Source organism: Leptidea sinapis, chromosome 6, assembly GCF_905404315.1.
Source record: "Leptidea sinapis chromosome 6, ilLepSina1.1, whole genome shotgun sequence".
Lineage (NCBI taxonomy): Eukaryota > Metazoa > Arthropoda > Insecta > Lepidoptera > Pieridae > Leptidea > Leptidea sinapis.
This window is the reverse complement of record NC_066270.1, coordinates 5208400-5230674: the sequence shown is the minus strand read 5'-3', so window position 1 is coordinate 5230674 and position 22275 is coordinate 5208400. Positions and strand designations below refer to the sequence as shown.

Sequence of the window (22275 nt, the reverse complement as noted above, 5' to 3'; positions counted from 1 at the left end):
TCAAGTCTTTGATAATCGATCTGTTTTGTTAACGAGTTCGATAATCTGTTGGTTATTTATGCACTCCTTTATTTATGTTAGCCAGTGATGGAGGAGTACCCTGGGCTCAGTTGATGGTTGATTAAAAAAATAGTATTACTATTTTAAAGATAATTTTAACTACATCATTATTGGTTTCTAAGCTATTTTAAAACTCTTCTGTAAGTAATTTTGTTTGCGTATTCGCCACTTAAAATTTATCAATTCTATTAATTATATTACCATCATGATATCAGCACTTCGAACAAAAATGTAAAGTATTCTTTATGAATTAAGTGACTGCGCATAGGTAGTATATGTAAATATTCCTGCCTATGCTATGCTACAGAAAGCTTTTAAGCACGAAATCCAACTAAAGGTTATGTATGCACTGGGCAAAAGCTTTGTGCCGCGATTACGTATGTAAATGACATGTACACCTGTGTCTTTATGCTTCCCTAGTACCTTAGGAACAATTGCGAGTGAAAATAACAGGTTTTTTTTAATTTTTATTTATGAATAAATTAATTGTTTGTTTATGATTTTGAATAAATGCAATAAAATATTAAGAATTAATGCGAATATTGAGTTTTATGTAACATTATTTTAATTCCTTCATAATATTATAGACATTGTTGAAAATACATTTATATGCCTCAATGTTTATTCCTATGAGCACAGGTAAACTTACTGGCACAGGTAAGCTGCTGTAATGATTACAATAACATGATGATAATCAACATACAATCGGATTGCCGTACTGTTTGCAAATTAAGGCGGGAAGCCGCCATTGCTAATTAGCATGTGTTTTATTCGCGTTCCAAATTCAAATCGTTAGAATTTGTTTTTTATTTGTTTAGTCTGGATTCGTGTAAAAGAATGAGTACCGTTCTCATGGCTGAATAATGTGGATAGTAATATTTAAAATCTTAAAGTGTACATATTACATATCAGTGAGTCACTTACTTACTCATTGAGAAAAATTACAGCACTAAAAGTCAAAATTACACACATTGTACAAAACTAGAATATTTCCCAGATTTTAAGCAAAAGATTTTCACGCATCGTCGCTGAAGGGAAGTGACGTCAGCATGGCAGGCCTCCTCAATAAGCCGATTACTTTAAAAGCCACTGAAGAGAGTGCGAATTTAACTCCATCTTACAATAAAATCATCATTTTACCAACATTATATAGAATCTTCGATTAAATATGTAAACCAAAGGTAACGACAGAGGAATAATATGGCAACACTAAACGTGTGCCACTATTTGTATTTAGTATGGTCGAAGTAGAGCCAACGTGTTGACGCTAGCACGCATTTAATTAAATGTGGTTAAATAACACTTCTAGGAAACATAGGTCTGAGTTTCTTATTTTCTCTATGTAATAATAATATTTTATCAATATATTTTAGAAATTATGTATAATATTATTTTTGTATTAATTTGTAATGGAAGCGTGAATTCAATGACGCGTGTTCTCCCAGTTTGTCTTATTTATTTCATTGGTTTATGACATAGCTATGTGAATTGAACCTTACGTTGAGGCGGTAAGGTATAATTTACATTAATACATGTTTATTATGTTGATGTCAAGTTTCAAGTATAAGTTTTATATGGAATTGTGTAGTATTACTTATACTGGGGTTATTTTATTTCGATGTATAGAATGGTGTGTGATGGTTACGGCCGGTTCCTGATATTATGTTATAATTCAACCGAGTTTGAAAAAAAAAAGATGGTACTTTTTTATGAGAAAAAGTGACAGGATCAAGACGTTCTTCACCTGATGATAAGTGATATGCCGTACCCAGTTAGGATTTTTGTTCAAAATTCTATATGATTTCAAAATTTCGCTAATCTATAAAGACATAGGTATTTCTTAACTTATAAACTTATAACATTGTTATAAGTCCATAAGATAAACAACTAAATATACTTTTTACCTATGATCGAAGGGTATATACTAAAAGTTATATCTCTGATAAATTTTCAAGTTCATTCTCAACTATAAAACTTATCTACTAAATGTTCGAAATTCAAAATAGTCGAGCGTCACCCGCAAAGGCATTTCACTATTCCATCCAACATTCTAAATTCAAATCATTGCGGGGGACTCCCCTCGCGTAGAACAAAAAATACACAGAGCATATTCACACGGGCTGAAACAACGAGTGATAAATCACCTTCGGGAAATTAAAACTGTCTTTAAAACAATACTTTCTTTGCATCCGTACGTCCCCTATTCCTCTCCCCCTCGAACGCGTACGTAAAAAGCCATCCGTCTCTTTCTTACAAAGAAAAAGCATTTATCTGGCTGAACGTTTTAGATATTTGCGAGCGATTGCTTCGAACTTTAATTACATTTTTTAAATGACAGCTCTGTAATAACTCAGCCGTTAAGATTATTCGAAAATTTTATAAGGGAACGGATTTTTGAATAAGAGTGGTTGAATGGGAAATATGCTAATAATAATAATAATAATAATTGTACTTATATAGAAAGAGCAAACACCATTGAATAATGATAATTTGTAGCAGAAAAGAATTATGTAGTTTAAGAAAAACAAACATTAAATGAAATTTATGGTTGGTACCTAAATGTCCCTTAGCTTATATATTTTTAGTTGTCTGTCAAGGTTTTTCGGGTCTTTAAATATTTACTCAACATAAAAAAATATACCCATATTTATTCCTAAACCACTGCGGGCAAAGCCGCTAGCAAATCTAGTTATAAAATATAAATCTCGTAAATTAAAAGAGCATTATAAAAGCAACACGAGCATTATCTTCTCAACCACAAATCAGATAATTAGAGGCATCACGAATACAACGCGAACGGTCCGTTCCAAATCTAATTACATTCAAAAAAAGAAATCTTAATTACTTTTTCAGAAAAGGCGGGAGATAACTCCCGTTATCGAGACTTCCTCGCACCCCGCTTTAAAGTTTCTTTACTTACAACCCTGATGGATTTATCTAACGACCTTTGCCTTTTAGAAAAAAAATTAGATAGAATCTATGGTTGTTCGGCGTGTTATTATAGATATAGGACCAAAATATATTTACAGCCTAGCGAAACTCTCTAAGAAAAAAGCGATTCGCTCGATTGTATGACATATGCAGTCATTGATAGATTGACAGATGAGAGCTATAATCTTGTAAAACACGGAGATAGCCGAAATCCACTACGTTATAAGCAACTGTTCGCTTTCAAACTTAGGAGGATTATACTTTGTCGCTAATCGGAATACTGGAATTACTAGGTACTATTTCAAACTTATGTCAAATGACGGCACGTTCACGTTCATACTAATCTAAATATAAATTTTTACTTAGGCAGTCCTCTCTTATTACGTAGTATTCACATCCTCTTTGTATATGTATCGCAAATAATCATATCTACTTTGAACAACAACAACAAGAGGTACTTATCGTTTAAAAGATGTATTTTTTATTGGTCAAATATGATCTTAAAGGTTTGTTTTTAGATCACTTTTTTGCTTTTAAACTTTAACGACTGTCTCATCGGGCGAAACATAAAAGTCGCCAAGTATTTATTACAATTAAAGTTTTTACGACACAATAAAATTCAGATTTAAAATATGGTTTGTTAAAATAACTTTAATTTAACCGACGGCATTATACATTAGGATAATGAAACTTATTGTGTAGGTTAGGTTTTTATAAAGTCATAAAATAGTTTTAGATTTTACGACAAATTCACGGGCTTAGTCGGACGTACAATAATTTATATGCCCGTTTTGATGGGGACGGAAAAAAACATTTATGACCTTGTAAAACGTTATTTTTATATATTGTTAAACTATAGTATTTAGCCATATTAAAATGAACATGAAAAATTTGAAGATTTGAACATGAAAACTTTGGAAAATGAGAACCAAGTTCGATAGAAAGATCATTCATGTATTAATAGCCTACAAAAAGATGAGATCTGTGCGAGTGATTTAGTTAATTCTTAATTTTTTTTTATGGAATAGGAGGACAAACGAGCATACGGGTCACCTGGTATTAAGTGATCACCGCCGCCCACATTATCTTGCAACACCAGAGTAATCACAGGAGCGTTACCGGTAATCAATATTTTAAATAAATAATTACTAATAGTTGATAGTGTGTCGATTTCTCGTCGCCAGCGGGACAGGTGCTTATGATGAGTGCCTATTCTGATCATGCTGCGTCCGTCATTCAGTTAACACAGGTTTGAGAAAGAAAAAGAGAAAAATATGATAAATAGACTTACTGTCATCCATCTCCTCTTTGAATTCATATTTCGGTCTTACCTGTAAACAATTAAAAAACATTAAAATTTGGTTTATCATGTAAAATTCCACTTGGCTAGTGCCGGACCAGTTACGAACGACAGTGAAAAAAATTTACCAAAGAAAAAGGAATTGTATAAGGTGATTAAGAGCAAACTCTAAAATCTCTGCTATATACTTACCCCCTTATTCATAATAGTCTGCTAACTTAAAGCATTGCTAATTCTCACTCTGTCTTCTTCTATTGACCTAAGTCAGAATGAGAAAAAACACTCCTTAGCGGCTGTTTAAAGTTAGCGGACCATTATGAATAAGGGGGTTAATATATACTAGCGCGTAGACAAACAAAACATGCTAGAGAGAAGAACATCTCTAACGCAAGCAAGATAGAAAGGGAAAGCGAATCTATTGTTACTGTAACCGATTTTGATATATGTCCAACGAAGGGATTTCCTATCATCGGTAATCATAATTTTCATAATACAATTAATATTTTTTGTATTGTGCAAAATATACAATTAAAAATGAACCATAATATTACGACATATGTTTCATTTGCCTTTACGTTTAAGCGATGTAACTTATGTTAGAATAATAATTTATGTAAACAATAAAAATATCTTGATACTTACAAGTGCATGCATTTAGTATATCGATATAATTTAATTGAAATAAATTTTATCTTTATAAATGGTATTCAAGTAAGTAGGTACTGCTCTTTTCCATGCATCATGCGGTAAGGTAAGTAAACAAAATATTATAATATAGTTGTGGTAATTGTGTAATAGAGAGACTACCAAGAATTCAAATTAATAGTTTTAATTGTCTCTTAGGTACAACTAATTATTATTTAACAAATATGTGTAAGATTCCAATTTTATTTTTTTTTAATTTTTACTAAGCAATGTGGGAAGCCCAGAAAGATCTTGTCAAATTAGACGCCAAGTCATGCGATTTAAAAAAAAACATGCATATAACTGTAAGAACATTAATCGTATTTAAAAAAAAATCCTATATTTTTTTTTAAATTTAACTAAGTACTTGAACATAATATAAATATTCTCTGGTAATAATCGTATTATTTGAACAATAGATACAAGTAATGTAATAAGAGGGCAACACCCCGCTCACACTTCGATAGACAGACAGACATATTAATATTTATATACGTCACTCACAATTATCATCTGTTGCACCTTTTACAATGAAATAAATGTTGTTTGATATGCTCTATGTTATATAGGGTAGTTGTTACCCCACGCTTTGTCTGTTTATAATAAGCATGCTGTAAGTGTATATATTTTTTTTTCTGTCTTTGTCCACTAGTAGCGGCAAAGGGTTTAAGGTAATACAGTCAGAACTTTGGCATACATTTGAAAATAAGTTTCTTTTCTCCAAAAAGGCTAAGGTTTTACAGACTGTCAGTGAAGTCATGTAATATGAATAGTGACAATTATTATAAGATTTGACATAAGTTTGAAATAGTAATTAAAATCGCAACAAAGTATAATCCGGCTAAGTTTGAAAGCGAACAGTTGCTTAAAACGTAGTGGTTTTCGGCTAACTCTGTGTTCTACAAGATTATAGCCGACATCTGTCAATCTATCAATGACTGCACGTTTCATACAATCGCTTTAGCTTTTTGCTAGGCTGACTGGCTTTGTACAGGATGCTGACTAGTTGGATACCAAAGCTGCGTCTATTTCTGTCGTGAAGGAATTGTCTGCAAGCAATTTTTATGTTTTAGTTTACAGGATGCCGTTGCTTGTGAGATTACTAAGCTAATAAAAAGTAGCATTTGTCTCAATTTGACGAGCACAATTGCGGTGTTGCTCAGTCTTTAGGGTTTTCAAGAATCCACTATTTATCTAATACCTCTTTCTCGTCTCATCTCTCATAATTTTTTTTATGAAAATAAGGGACGAGACGAGCAAGACGATCAGCTGATGGTAATTAATACGCCGTGGCCATTACAATGCAGTGCTGCTTGGGATTCTTGAAAAAACCCTAAAATTCTGAGCGGCACTACAATTGCACTCGTCACCTTGAGACGTAAGATGTTAAGTCTCATTCGCCCAGTAATTTTACAAGCTACGACGCCTTTAAGACCGAAACACAGTAATACTGCTTCACGGCAGAAATAAATAATCTAGCCAGCATCCTGTGCAAAGGAGCCTCCCACTGTTTAAATTATCATTGACTTAAACCTCCACGCGATAACTATTTAACTAATGATTATTCCAAATCATAATATGGTCACCCCATCAATTCGCCTTCGCCTCACCCAATAAAAAAACAAAGAGCCCATAGACACCAGGTTCCCCACATTTGCGCGGGATTGACATCTGTCAGAGCAGGCTTTGGGGTCGGATGGGGCTCGTATTTTCGCTGGTCGAATAAATTTTTAATCAAAATATTTTTTCCCCTTGCATAAGATGTTAATTTCTCCATTGTCAACGTGACATGAGCTAACTCTAGAACGGTGACTGAAATGAATAAATTATGTTGTCATTCTAATAATCAACAAATGTAAATACATTCAAATAGCGTAATGGGTTTTAAAGAACGTGGCTTTATTCGATAATAAAGTAAAGAGATTATTAACATCGGTAGCCAACGGCAGCTACAGTGAATCGCAATTCTAAATTGCCGATCTGAGATTGATAATATTTGCAATCCATAAATATTTTAATTTTTTTATGACAGTAAGGATGAGACGAGCAGGACGTACAGCTGATGGTAATTGATACGCCCTGCCCATTACACAGTGACGCTCAGGATTCTTGAAAAAACCGAATAATTATGAGCGGCACTACTAATTGCGCTCGTCTCCTTGAGACGTAAGATGTTAAGTCTCATTTGCCCGATAATTTCACTTCTCACCGAAACAATAATGTTTACACTGGCCGAAACACATTACTGTTTCACGGCAGGAATAGGTGCCGTTTTGGTACCACGTAAAGTAGCCCACTGGTAATTTTTTAATTCTTCTTTAGAAGAACGTATCTACAATTTTATATTGGTATAAGAGTGGATTTCGAAATTAAAATATAAACGTAAATCTAGGATAAATAGATGGTTGATCGAAGATTGAAAGCAGCTTTAAGTAAATTAATGTTATGTTTTAATACGAATCTATATTCTAGTCTATGTAATGTCAACTTATTAGCTTAAAAACATATTATAATTATAAATAAATTATTAAAGTCAAACGAAAGTAATGCGAAATAGATCTTGACTTCGTAGGTCGGAGTTAATACACAAATAAAATTTGAAAACAAAATTTTATGAACGATGCGAGACTCGAACCCACGACCTCTGACGTTCCGTACCAGTGCTCTGCCAATCGCTCGAGTGACGTATCGTCATAAAATCTTGTATGCTTTGTCATTGTCTTTCAACTCTTAGGTTGTGGCTTTTGTTTTCAAATTTTATTTGTGTATTAATCCTAGAAGTGAGGGTTATCACTTTAAATACATAACAGATTGTCGGAGTAAATGTTAAATTCTTACTATAATTAGTAGTAACTAGAACTGAACGTAAAATATTATCTCCATTGTTCGTAATCTTTTCCAATCAATAGGTACTTAATATTATATGAAAAGAAATGATAACCATGAAAATTATTTACATTCTAACAATTGATTTTACGAACAAAAAACCCACACGAGTATGACCCGTACGTAATGGCAGTAAGTACTATTTCCGTATTGTAGGGCAGTTGTAAAATTGAATAGTATATTAGAGTAAGTATTGTAAGTAATGTTTCAATTTGATACGGTTACCAGACCACCGGCCGTAGGCATTCTTATTTTGCAAAGACTATGCTCTAAGTCCGATGACAATAGCTGTCAGATGACATGTGACAAATAGCTGAACCTATAAACCTCATTATGGTTTTTGAAAACCTTTTTTGGCGGGTTAGGGAAAAATTATCAAAATGAATTTTTCACGTTTCACGTCACGCAAAGTCGACAACCTGAAGTTAGCTGGTAAACTAGACCATTTGTATCATACTTCAGCTATCAAGCTTCTTGTAACTCATATGTCCATTGAACTACCAACCAATGGGCAAGAATTAAATAAACTTCAATATATAATATCAATTTATATACATAATCTAGCCGGCATCCAGTGCAAAGAAACTGTTGAAAATAAATTCTAGATTAGATTTACTAAATAGATTCTTGATTATAAGATATGATGATCAAAATATGGGACTGTGATATCAAATCGACTGTGAAACCTCATCACCCACCATGAGCCATCGAATAAAACTCATGAGTTAATGTCTGACATAAGAAATATAAATATTCTATACGTAAAAGAGTCCCGTTCAACCGTTTTCTGAACATTTAAAATGTTTAACAAGCATTGTGGAGTTGTAAATTATACATGTAAATCACTTTAAACTGTTTAGTGATTACATTCAAACGTGGCCATTTACCGACAGACAAACAAACTCAAATAGGCTACCAGAAAAAATATTTCAAAGTTGAAAAATGCTAATCCGTCCGTCTTCCAGATGTTGGACCTGCTCTAAGAAGAGATTGGTAGCGGCGGCGGATCATTGTAAATGGTCGTTAGTTATTGTTTAAAATACGGTAGCTCTAATGAGTGATATGCAGCGCATTGTTAATATTTATGAGATGCTAAATTTAAGTTTAAATGCTTCTGAATATTTACCGTGTAGTTAAGTAATGGAAGATTTGGTTGTGGAAGAATGCAACACTTCTAGGCTTTGTTAAGTTATGAAGTGATGATAATACACAATGAGATAGGAAGATAAGCATATCACTCCCAAGAACCCCGTTACATATCCTCTCTGAATGTGGTCATTCAAGTCCAATTCTTCAAGCATTTGAAATACGTCAGCTTACTGCTAAAGATATGATAAGTTTCATGAAATGAATCAATCTTGCAGTGAGCTATAGTTAACAATGGCTATAGAACACATTAGGGCCAGTGAAATGGGGCTGCACTGAACTGTACTAGAGCCATAACGATAGGTGGATAGGTTGATCACTGCAATATATTTATATGATGCCAAGTGATACCTGCTAAGATTGCAATGCAGATTGTATTCGTCACTTTGAGCAAGTTTTTAATGCCTTGCATTAATTCAATTTAATAGTATTCTGTGGAAATTGTGCCATGTGATGATATATGTAAGGAGACAAGGAAATAGTTTATTTGATATGGTCGATATGCCCTACCTACTACATTGCTATGCCACTTAGATACCTAGTTATATATTTAACGATCAGGTTTGGAAAATGATGAAAAAACAAGGTTAAAAGTACCAGGCGAGCATAAGGCATGTTGCATAAAATGTATTGATGGGACTGGACTAAGACCGCGCTGAAGTGGCCGGTCTTGATAACAGTGCATAAAAGAGGCAAACTTGATTATAGATTACGTATTAAGGGTTTTTTAATTGCTGGAGGAGAAGGACAAACGAGTGTACCAATCACCTGATGCTAAGTGATCACCGCCCACACTCTCTTGCTAACACTACACACTAAACACTAGAGGAATCACAGGAGTGTTGCCGGACTTTTGAAAATTGTACGCATTTTTTTGGAGGTACCCATGTTGTATCGTCCTGGAAACACCGCAAAAGGAAGCTCATTGGTTGTATAAACGTACTCACCGACGAGTAAAAAAAAGAAGGACTCCGCGCCGTTATATGACCAAGTGAAGCACCGTTATGCTAGTGTGTGTGCGGTTACGGGGGATACTACTTACACAATTTTTTCTCCCTTAAATAATCATATATGGCCACAAATACTTATAAAGTATCGTTTTTCCACTTTTTCACAACGCACGACGGCAGTTTTAAAATATTTTATTGAGACGCAAACTGATCTGTCACAGACGATGTGAATTCTCAAAATGGTCGCCTATTGGCCTGTAGTAGAGTATGTGTGTGCGTGGGGCTATGTATTTACACGTTAATCGGCTTGTTTTTGTGCTACACTGTTATGTAATGTGACATGGAGTCCTTACTTTTTCACTCGTCCGTGAAACAACATAATATTTGTTATTAAATAACTCAAACATATTGTATTTTATAATATTTCCCAAATCCAGGTGTCGAGCTTAAATCAATCCCCCACATATGAATGTTATCCCAACAATTACTGGGGTATAATCCGACAAACATACAGAAAGGGTTGCCCTATACAATTACACGTAATTCTATTGTTGTCTCATTTCTATAAGCGATCATTTGTCTGATGTGTTGTATTTTACGTTTGGATGATTTTAAGAGTGTTAATTTTTTCGGAGTGTACTAAAAAAGACATGTCATTAATGTGTTTCATGACTATTCTGATTGTTGTTGCCTTTGAAATATTATTATAACTGTGTAGGTTTGTATTAGTCGTATAAAAAAAGGCAAAATAAGGCTACTGCGGAAACAAATGACGCTCTGAGTGAGAAGCGGCGCAAGAAACTCTCCCAGCATTCTTGTTTTGCGCACTTTTTAATAAAATATTGTACTGCCGTTGCTATTGCTATAAAATAATCATAATCTAGTCCCAGCCTGTCCGATCACTTAGATATTCAGTTGTGGAGTAGTAGGATTTACGTCATGAGAAGCCATTTTTTTAATAAAACATTAAAATTTATTTATAGATAATGCCTGAACAGTGGCTAGGACTTTATTATAGAAGTGTATACATTTACCCTTAAAGCTATTATGTATCTTATGAAGCCTACTAGAATTAGTTACAAGCAATCCCTTATTTCTAGTGATATAATAATGAAAATCACTATTAAGAGCCTTTAATTTTATATATATTATGTAATGGATAAGTAAACTAATAAAATACCTTCATAGTTACAGAAACTTCACCCAAACTATTTTAAGACAGTTAACATGCATTGATAATTTCAATTAGGTATTGTAAACTGAGAAGCTATTCAAATTCAAAATATTTGTTAAATCTTTTTAAAGTGTTAATCCTCAGTTCTAATCACAAAATTTAAAACATTTATTTTCTCTCACAATCACACCAGTGCAGACCAGTGCTTGAAATACCTGTGTTACAATTCACCGGGCCCCCAAATCACATGGTTATAATGATGAAATGGCTAAACAATATATTCAGATATTGCAAATAGCTGGCGATAAACTCAATGGTCGTGAAGGCTTCACTTTTCAATAACAAATAATTTTTAACACGCCCGTGACGAATGAGAACTCCTTGAGATTATCTTTGTAATTGACAATTAGATCGTATCTTGGACACAATTTTATAATTTTCACACCAAAGCGTAATTCACTTATCAAAGCCTAATTTACCCCTTTATATCATGGCTAATGATTTCCCATCGAAATCAGTCCATCTATATCAGTGTTATGCCACATATAGAGATATAATTTAGCTTTTTCATTAACTTCTTATCGATAAGGAGTAAGACTAACCCCCTTATTCATAATAGTCTGCTAACTTGAAGCATTGCTAATTCACACTCTGTCTTCTTCTATTGACCTAAGTCAGAATGAGAAAAAATACTCCTTAGCGGCTGTTTTAAGTTAGCGGACCAGTATGAATAAGGGGGTAAAAGTATAATCGAAATCTATATCTATTACTTCATTTCCTCGTATATTGCCAATATTTCTATCAGCGAAGTATCAGGCTGCCAGAGATACTATGTTGCCAACTGGATAAAATCAGAACGCTTCATTTTGACTTATATTTTGGTAAGGTAACACTATTCAAAAATGACGTTCTACATATCTAGACAAATCACGGCGCATAAAACCGAAACATGGAATGCCACTCATTACACAATAGTAATCTTTGACTGTTATTCCTATACATTGCCGCATTTATTTCAGTTGTTTAAAAAAACTTGGTAAAAAAACAGCAATGTACAACATTTATTCAGTTCAGTACAGTTGACATACGACTAAGAAGTGTGCTTACATTGTCTTTAAGCACACTTTTGCCACTCTGCTATCAGATTGCGAATGATATGTCCTTGTGCAACGAGCAAGACGTACGACTAATGGTAATTGAACAGCCCTACCCATTACAAAGCAGTGCCGCTCAGGATTCTTGAAAATCACAAAAATTCTGAGCGGCACTACAATTGCGCTGGTCACCTTGAGACTTAAGGTGTTAAGTCTCATTTGCCCAGTAGTTTCACTAGCTACGGCGCCCCTCAGTCCGAAACACAGTAATGTTTACAAAATTACACATTACTGCTTCACGGCAGAAATAGGCGTCGTTATACCGGCTTCCTGTGCAAAGGAGCCTCCCACTGGTAAAGGTAAGTCTTTACCAAGGATTATCTTTATATTGGACTGCGCTGAGCTGGTGTTTATAGCTCGAAGATACCTTCACTCAATACAAAACTCATAATTAATTCCATCAATGTAGATCGTCACGCGACCATTTCCCCATTACCAAATGAAGACCAATCATATTTTGAGAAAACCCCGCCCAATGAGGGTTCTTCCCCGAACCCCGGAACCCGGGTCCCGGCTAATCTAATATTTAACCGTTACAATATTACAAAGTGAGCATTCTCAATTTAATAATCCCACACCTCTACTGCTGAATTATTAACAACTATTTTATGATTACATTTAGTATTGAGCGTAAGTGAGGGTAGGACGTGCCGCGATTCCGAATGGCCGGTGGAAAATGGCGGGAAATCGTCGGAGTTAATATTTTATTGGTTATAAGCCGTGGGGTTTTTCAATTCGACTGCTGAAATATTGATGGCTTCCCGAGGGCATACTTAGACAATGACTAGCACAATAAACCTTGCGTTGTATAGTGTTGGAATTTCTCGTCAACCAAGTTCATAATTACTTGTGAAATTATTAGCATGGATGTTGTTATTTGTCGGTTTTCTTTTCTTATATATTCAACTAGCTTTTATCCGCCACTTCGTCCGCGTTGAATAGTTACTTTGGGAAAGTTTTTTAGGATAGTTTTCAAATAATACACACACAAACTGGTCTTCCTACTGCTGGCAGCGCTCTTCTATGATACAGAGCATATCGCTTGTCATTGTGGACAGTCTCTTTAGTAGTATTTCCTATTTAGAACTTTCAAAAATGTTCGAACCAATGTTTATAAAGTATTAAGTGTTGTTTAGTATGAAGTTTCATTTCATTTAATCTTAATTAAGCCCATCTATTGGTAATGATAATATAAATATTACATTATTCGTAAAAACATCAATGCAAACATAGAAATACTTCCTCTTTATACTGTAAATAATCAATAATAAAGAGTTAAGATGTAATTGCGGTTAAATTTTAATATTTAGCCTTTCAGCATAAACTTAAAATAAATATATTTACTATACTGTAAGCAATTTTTTTTCACTCGGAAAGAATTAAGTATTTCTTGATTGATTGTCCTATGTCCTACTACCTGTAATACTTCACTGTATCTACAACAGACAATATAGGTATGTACAAGTTTTCGCGATGATTAGTGTTTGAATAGTTTAGGCGTGAAGTCGTAACAAACGAACGCCCATTTATATATCATAAAATCTTACATAATTTATACTTCTAGATAGACTGTGACAGATGTGAACACGACAAAAAAAATTAGAGGCCAACAGTTATCCTCTATTTTCAGCAACGCACATACACTTCAACAAAGTGACCAAATTATCGGAAATTACATTGCAATTCAAAAATTGCAAGGAATTGCCAGACGTAGCTTATCATGCACCTAGCCTGTAGTAATGCGTTGCATAACAGCAACAGACTCTATCTAGAAGTATAAATTATCCATGGTATATATTATATTAATAAGGAATACATTTAAAACTGACTTGTAGCTGTGTTAATTATAGCAAGCAGGTCGCACGTAACTAAGTGTCATCAAAAAGTGACGTAAAAAAGTGAACAAAGTCAACAAGAGACCAGAGACAAGCGTGAAACTCCCAATTAAGTGTTTCGTTTCGACTGATAGTTGCGTGTCGTTCGTAGACAGCGTACTTAATTCAATTTACTTGTCTTACTAATACAAATACAATCACTGTCATTTTGTTTATTGACGTGGTTTACTTTAAGAGATAATTTTTTTCTGACCAACTTTTCAGTTTGTACCTAAAGTACGAGACGAGCAGGACGTTCAGCTTATAATAATAATAATAATAATATTGACACACTTTTACACAAATTATCTTGCCCCAAGTTAAGCATATATAGCCTGTACTATGGGTACAAGACAACGATATATTTAATACAATATACTTACTTAAACATACATCAATTCATATAAACATACATAAATACATTTAAACATCCATGACTCGGAAACAAACATCCATATTCATCATATAAATGCTTGATGGCAATAGATACGCCGTCGATTCTTGAAAAACCCAAATATTCTGAGCGGCACTACAACTGCGCTCGTCACCTTGAGATATAAGATGTTAAGTCTCATTTGCCCAGTAATTTCACTAGCTACGGCGCCCTTCAGACCGAAACACAGTAATGCTTACATTACTGCTTCACGGCAGAAATAGGCGCCTTTTGTTACCCATAATCTAGCCTCCCACTGGCTGAATTTTGTTATGCTGACTGTTTTAAGACAAATATTGGCGGAATTAACACTAAGGAAAACTCAAATGTTTTCCTTAGTTAATTTAACTAAATAATAAATAATTCATGTACAATATCAGTTTTTATTGCACCTTTTTAGGCAAAAACTATTCTCAGATATATTTACTATTCGGAGGCAAAGTAATGTTGACTTTTGTCTCATACACTATCTATAACCCCAAAGACAGGGCAAGCCAAACAGCAGACATAGCAATTCCAAGTACATTAGGAGCGGTCACACGATAACACGTGACCGGTGTAAATAATGCCCCAGTTTGGGAATTATGAAGCAAATTGAAATGAACAGCTCAGAACTCCCTATTTTTGGGGAGATGTAATGCAATAATCGTTATGCTTACTGGTGTTTCTTGGGCTCTAAAAAGTCTGCAGATCTATTGCCAAGCTTCGAACACTCGGGGGAATACCCCAAAATTATAGAAATGAATAAACAGATATGACACACACATTCTATGTTGTAACTTGAGTAGTAAGTCGATACAACGAAATTCGATGAACTACATAAACATATAAATAGTGAAACCGTACGGAAATTATGAACAAGGCATTGCCAGACACTTAAAAATAATAAAACCACGAAATTTGATTGACATTTCAATAAATTTCAATAATAAACAATGAAGTTATCCATCAGTTATATTGATTCAGATCATTTATAAATATTTCATCACTGTAATAATTCAACGACATTTTTAATTAATATAAACAATATTTTTTATCTAAGCGGTAATACTTTCCGCCAATAATATGTTCGGAATTGCATGCAATCAATGGGCTTCCAATCAATGGCCAGTGCAATTACTGTAGCGGCATGCACTAAATTGGCACAGAATATAATTGAAATTTATGGCTCATACCATAGACAAAAAAAAACATTGCGCGCACCGTTCAACAATTAGCCGAATCATCTCGCTTCATCCGAATTTCATCGCATAATTGTCAGTTATAATTGAAAAACTTAATTACCCAGCGAGCACGTCAGTTAATTAATATTAAATTCGCAAATAATCATGCCTCCCCCCCTCCCGCGGGACGGGTGATTGAATTATAGGGAAATTTTGAATTTTGAATAATTCAGGCGCAAAGTTAGCCCTTTCCCGTTTTGGCGGGAGTCAAGTGACGTTCTGTTTTTAGATTTGAATTTTTAATTAGTTGGTGAGTGCTTATTGTGTTGATTGTTTTATAATGTTCGGAGTTGCAAAGGGTTGGATATAATGTGTGATGGGACGTAACACCCCAGAGTAATGTCATGTTTGGTGATAAAATAATGTATTCTTTCTATTATTCATGTATAACTTTTCTCCAACGAAAAGATGTACTTGATAGTCCAGTTGAATGAATGTTCTCATCATATTGTAATGATATATAATATTATTAATGTTTTTTGAAGTTTGATCCGGGCTTTAATTTCTACCCCAACGTATAAAATAATAAACAATTCTGTATTTACAAAATACACACTCCCGTTAAAAATACATCCGATCCGATAGCTGCCATAAAATGAAAAATAATTTGCGCGTGGTGAATTTTAATAAACAAAAGGCACAGAGAGAAACGAATTCCCCATTATGTAGGCGCAGATCATTGTACTGCCTCACCAAAATTCAATTTCGTTCATTTCGCCGTGTTCACGCCAACACAACCATACGACAAACCAAACAATTACACAAACGTGCGTCGAAAGCATAATTTTCCACGAAAAAACCGTGTGGAAATGTGTGCAAAAAAAAAACTAGAGCTTTGTTAGTTCCCGCGGCAACGCGGTGGCCATTTTGACAGCTGTCAAATATTAAAGCATCCTTTGTGACGCGCGAGCTCTAACGAATCAAAAGAAGCATAATGTAATCAATCGTACATTTATTAACGTGTATACGAGAGCTGTAATCAGTCGGAGATCGACGCTGATACATGCACAACGATTCCACCGACCTCCTCATTTCAATAGCCATTGTAATGCTTGCAGACGGGACGGAAACGTCATAGCTACATTCAATACGCACTCATTCGTCATTCCTGAACGAAAGACATGTGACACAACTGGTGACACACAATCAAGGTTTTAAACGTCACACGCGGTGAGTGATACCAATCCTCGTGACTGATTTCTGAACGACGAAAGATAGCATTCTCTGTTTAAATTACCCGGTACTGTGGGAGAAGGTGACAGAAGTTGACGCGCAATAGTGATGCGACGATGGCCGCCTGTCAACTTTGAATTGCGTCTTGAAGGGTGTTGACGCATATCGTAGAATCTAGATGGTTGTGTGGACAAGTTAATTGTTAGGTTAGGAGTCGCGTGGGATCCCAGCACGTCATATTGACAGCGTTGCATTAAAAACTCGTCATCCGACCTATGACCTTTGCACCACCAATCGAGATTGTCATATTATTCTAAAAACAAGTATGAAAGACGGATCATAAATTTTATAACAACATAGGCAATGGCCAACGCACAAAAAGCAACGTGAAGTTTAGTAGAACAAACGATTGTTTCGGCTCGATGAAATTTATTCTCAAAAGATTAATGGCAGATCCCAAGTACATTTCCAAGATTACAAGCATAAATAATATCAATGTTGGTTAGTCAGATAAAATTCAAACGCAGATGAGTGTTAGGTAAGTGCCTATTAACTATTTATGGGATAGAAAGGATTAAGTTTCATTATTAATTGTATCTTTGATACAATATCTGACATAGCTGGGACTAAGTTTATCAAACGGTTGAAGGTTTGTTAGATCCATTCGAAAGAAGACAGTTTCTGGGTAAGGCATTAAAGCCATTGAAAATGATTATAAAAAACGTAGTATATTTTAAGAAATAACGGGTAAGTTTATTTTAAGCTAGATTTCTTGCAACCAGTCTATAACAACACAAAAGTTCCTCATGCAGGTTGTTGGAATGGTAGAGCTTGTCTGGCTGTTATTGTACTAGGACGGCAGAGATTACGGACAGTTAGATTGGATTGAGTCACCAGAACAGATGAAGCGTGGGATATCTCACCTGGATCTGTCGCGTCTAAGGTCTGCGGCGGGGGCTGACTGAGGGGACCGGGGGTTCCGCCGGAGCCGGGTGAGCGCACGTCGTCGTTCACCGCTCCGTATGACAGCGATGATGAAGGTGGTCTCTGTTGACAACAACTCGAAGTTATGACAGCCCGGTACTTCTGATCTCATAAGGGGCTTAGCTCTTAGGACTTCTCCTATCGGAAGGAATGGGTGATCTGGTCTTTCGAGATATGGATCTAGTAAATTCGATCGATAAAATGCCATATTCCCCAAGCATAAGAAAAAACCTTGATTTAGATTATCCATGGTTAAATTTATGTAATTACTGCCCATTGAACAAAATGCTCGGTGATAAAATAATTCGCAAAACTTCTAGCAACATCTTTGTATGTTTAATGATGCGCAAGCGCACGCTAGCGCGCCATTACGGTACACCTGCGCGGGGTAATGGGCCAAGAAGGCATTGTTACGCTCAAATTAGTTTAATAAAGAAGGACAATTTATAAAACATTGGCAAACAAATGTTTAATTTAATACTTTAATTTCCATTACTGACCAAGGCGCATTTATATGTCTGTTGCAATTATAAATTAATTAAGTTAATTAAGTAAATTACCAACCACACGAAATGTTGAAATTGTAACTGTCATAAAATATTTAATTACCTTGGTTTTCAATAATTTTCTGTGACCGGAATTTCCTATTTCATGAAGCATTACAAGCACTTTCTAGGAGTAAATAAATAAATAATAAAATAGTGTGATGCAATATTGATTGATTTAAGCAAACGTTTCAAATCAATTATGTCTTGAATAAAGCCTCCTCCAAGGTTTACAGCTCCACGTTGAATAGTAGAATTAAAGTTGCTATGTGTAAGAAGCATGATTAAATATTATTTTAATTAATTCTTTAATGTAAGCAAAACGCTAATGAACATGAAATACTAAACTGTTTATTGTAATAAAAAATTCACTCTCAGATTTCAGTTTAACTAGTGTTGGCAACATTAAGTACGATATGACAACATTCCACCAGTAATTACTGCAATTTATGATTGATAACGGCTCGTTATACCGAAAATAGACATTTTAATTGACATTCACGTGTTAAATAATTATTAACACTAACGATCGTTAAGTTTGTTATTATGATGATCTATTTATGCACAGAATTCGGTGGTCTGCCGTACCCTTAGCTGCTATAATAAACATTTCCTACCAACAGATATATTCGTCCATACTAAAAGCTCTTTCAAAAAGGAAATCATTTTATGTATACTGTAATCGAAGAGTTGAAAACGACTTAAGACATACGCACATACACTCATACACACATACACACATACACTCATACACACATACACTCATACACACCTTTATATTTATTAGTTAATTATTTTTTATTTTGATTTAATCATAGTTTAATTAGAGCGTTAAATGTTATACCATAAATAGTGTGAACCTGTAATTGGCAGTCGGCCATCGCATAATATTTTTGTTATTAGTTTAATTTTTGTGTGCTGTTGGTTCAATATTAAAAAAAAAAAAAAAATGATTGATAGATTACAAATTTAATAAGCACCACGTTACTTATATTACTAGAATCTGCTCTTAAGGCGCCTGGTATCATGATCATCTTTGATGGCCTAATGCTCTACAATGAGTCAGCTAGGAAATTTAAAAAATATATATGTTAGGAACTAATATATAATCTCCAATCCGAGCGTTTAAAAATTTTGTAAAACGTAAAATATCATCACCAAATAAAAATTATTGAAATGCTACTGCTTCTAAACTACTGGTGACGTTTTTATCCCTCGAACAAGAGAGAATAGCCAATTTATTTCTCTAAAAAGCGAACGTTTTGAAAGTTTAAAAAAACATATACTATATTCTCTACAAACAGCCGTCCGCGGGTCCGTGTGCGGGCGACACAGGAGGCAGTTCGCCGCTGACTTTCACACGAATATCTTTTTTTTTGGATTGATGTGCTACACCCAAACTCTAAAGGTCGTTTGCGTGATCCTGACATTGCCTTCCTGCCTTAACATTCGTATTTGCAGAATTTTCATTCGACTTTTTATTAAGTACCTATATTATAACACAGATTTCTGTGTGCACGGAAGCTAAAACGATAATCCTGAGATTTTCAAAGCACACAAATGTGGAGAAAATGTTTAAATGATTTGGTCTAACACCAGAACATTTAATTTGAGGATGCGATTATTAAATACTGTTTTATTTATATCATTTTTAGATATAAATCGATACAAGTTCGTATGCATAATACGGGAATACTGAAAAGTAAGTAATTTTACAGTATTTTTCATGTCCAATATTGAAGGTGTATCGCCTTTCGGCAATGTAACAGCTGAAATTCCATTCAAAAATAGAACGTGTACCAACTGGCAATTTCAATAATCATTACAGTAAGCGAGCGCACAGCGAATTTGAATTTGTATTTAGAACAGATGTCTTCCCGCCACTTTCAATTTACACAGATCAAAAAGTGACGTAGCTCACGCTCAGGTACGCGTACATGTGAATATATTCCTGTTACACAATATGAAAATCGAATACATTTTGCCTTGTGTTCACTGTATGAAGATTGCTTTAGTCATGCTATTTTCAATATACATAATTAAAGAGAGGTTTGGTTAAACTAAATTTGTACATTGAACAAATTAACCTAATATAGGATAGTTTCTAACAATTTAATTATTTTTACTACTATCAACGCTTTGAAATATATTTTTTTTTATTAAATTGGAAATGTAATATTAGAAATCACCTCATTGAACCAACTAAACATTTTCTGTCAACAAAATAATAGAAATATTCATTGTACCTACCTTTGTAAATTCGGGCGTCCATGAGTCTGTCCGCATAAATATTGGTGTATTTAACATTCCCCTTTATACAAATACCAATACAAATATTTTATTTTGTGTCAAAAGAAAATGTATTATATAAAAAACCATGTACAAGTTATTACATACTCATAATAAGTACTACACAACATTATACATCACAACCTTTAGATACAAACATTAAGAAGAAGCCTACATATTTAAGTTTTGTAAGTGCATCTAGATAAGTAGGTACGAAGTTTTAGTTTTTTTCCCCTTTATTTTCAGATTTCAATGAAAAAAAAAGACGTGTGGCACTCGGGGACTGCCGCGGTAAAGCTATTGCATAGCATTTTTATCAACTTATGCAATTATAATTTATTTTATTTATGCAGTATTCATTTTTTTATAAAATTAATTTAAAAAAAAGCAAACGGGAAGTAAAATTTAACTTACAAGATTTGATTACAGACAGACAACGGGACAGGTGAAACTAAATAAAAATGCTTGTCATAATAATAAAAATTAAAAAAACGTGATAAAAAATCAAGATTTACCCCAGGCTCGAACCTGAGACCTTCTGCACAAAAAGCATACGTGATAACGGCAACTGTAATGACCGTGCCGAAATATTTATATACATCTAGTAAGTAAGTGTTAGGTTATTTTCGTTACGGAATTTCTGGATTCGGTCTCCACGCTCAAGGCCCGCGATAGAAGCTATGCAATAGCTTAAAAAAAAAAAAAACAAAAAATATTACGAAGAGCATGCCATAATATATCACTGAAAACTGATTTTTGACAGATCGACAGAGCCTATTCTGAATATAGCGTGTACAAACCGACAAACAAACTTACTTATAGCTTAAACTTGCTTACTAATAGCTTCTCTAAAATAAGTATAATGTATCTTAATTGTGTTTCGAGAAAAAATATGTAGAGACACGACATGCTTATGATTTTATTATGTATATAAAAGTTTAATATTATTATCTACTATAAGAAAATATAGATTTTTTTTTTGATATTTACGAGTATTAGACATTTATTTAAATATTTTTTTTTAAAGGTTTATTTATAACACGTGTAATTGTAACATTAATCTTTTACTAAATGTAACATTTTTAATATTATTTAATCCGACGTTTCGTGACCTTTTCAGAATCGCGTTTTCAGGGGGACTGGGGTTGACAGGAGTCGAAATAGTAGTTGTCATCAAAGAGGATGTAAATATAAATATAAATCTAAATTAGGATATCATCCCCACCACCTGGATGTGTGGTGGTCTTCTACAGTGCTGTTTTCATGGAGCTTTCTTCTACGTACTACAAAGCTGTGGAATGAGCTTACTTATGCGGAGTTTGCGGGAAGATACGACATAGATACGTTAAAAAAAACGCACACACCTTCCTTAAAGGCGGCAACGCTCCTGTGATTCCTCTGGTGTTGCAAAAGAATGTGGGCGGCGGTGATCACTTAATACTAGGTAACCCGTACACTCGTTTGTCCTC

At 34.2% G+C, this 22275-nt stretch overlaps 1 protein-coding gene across 8 annotated transcripts in view; it reads right to left on the bottom strand.

Annotated features, from left to right (window-relative positions):
* LOC126964795 (homeobox protein homothorax) overlaps nucleotides 1-22275 on the bottom strand; it is a 321561-nt gene that overhangs the window by 196447 nt on the left and 102839 nt on the right. For all 8 annotated transcript variants that reach the window (XM_050808059.1, XM_050808060.1, XM_050808063.1 and 5 more), the window contains exon 7: nucleotides 17912-18035. In XM_050808059.1, coding sequence (XP_050664016.1) covers nucleotides 17912-18035 — 124 coding nt within the window. The remainder of the gene's footprint in view (nucleotides 1-17911; nucleotides 18036-22275) is intronic.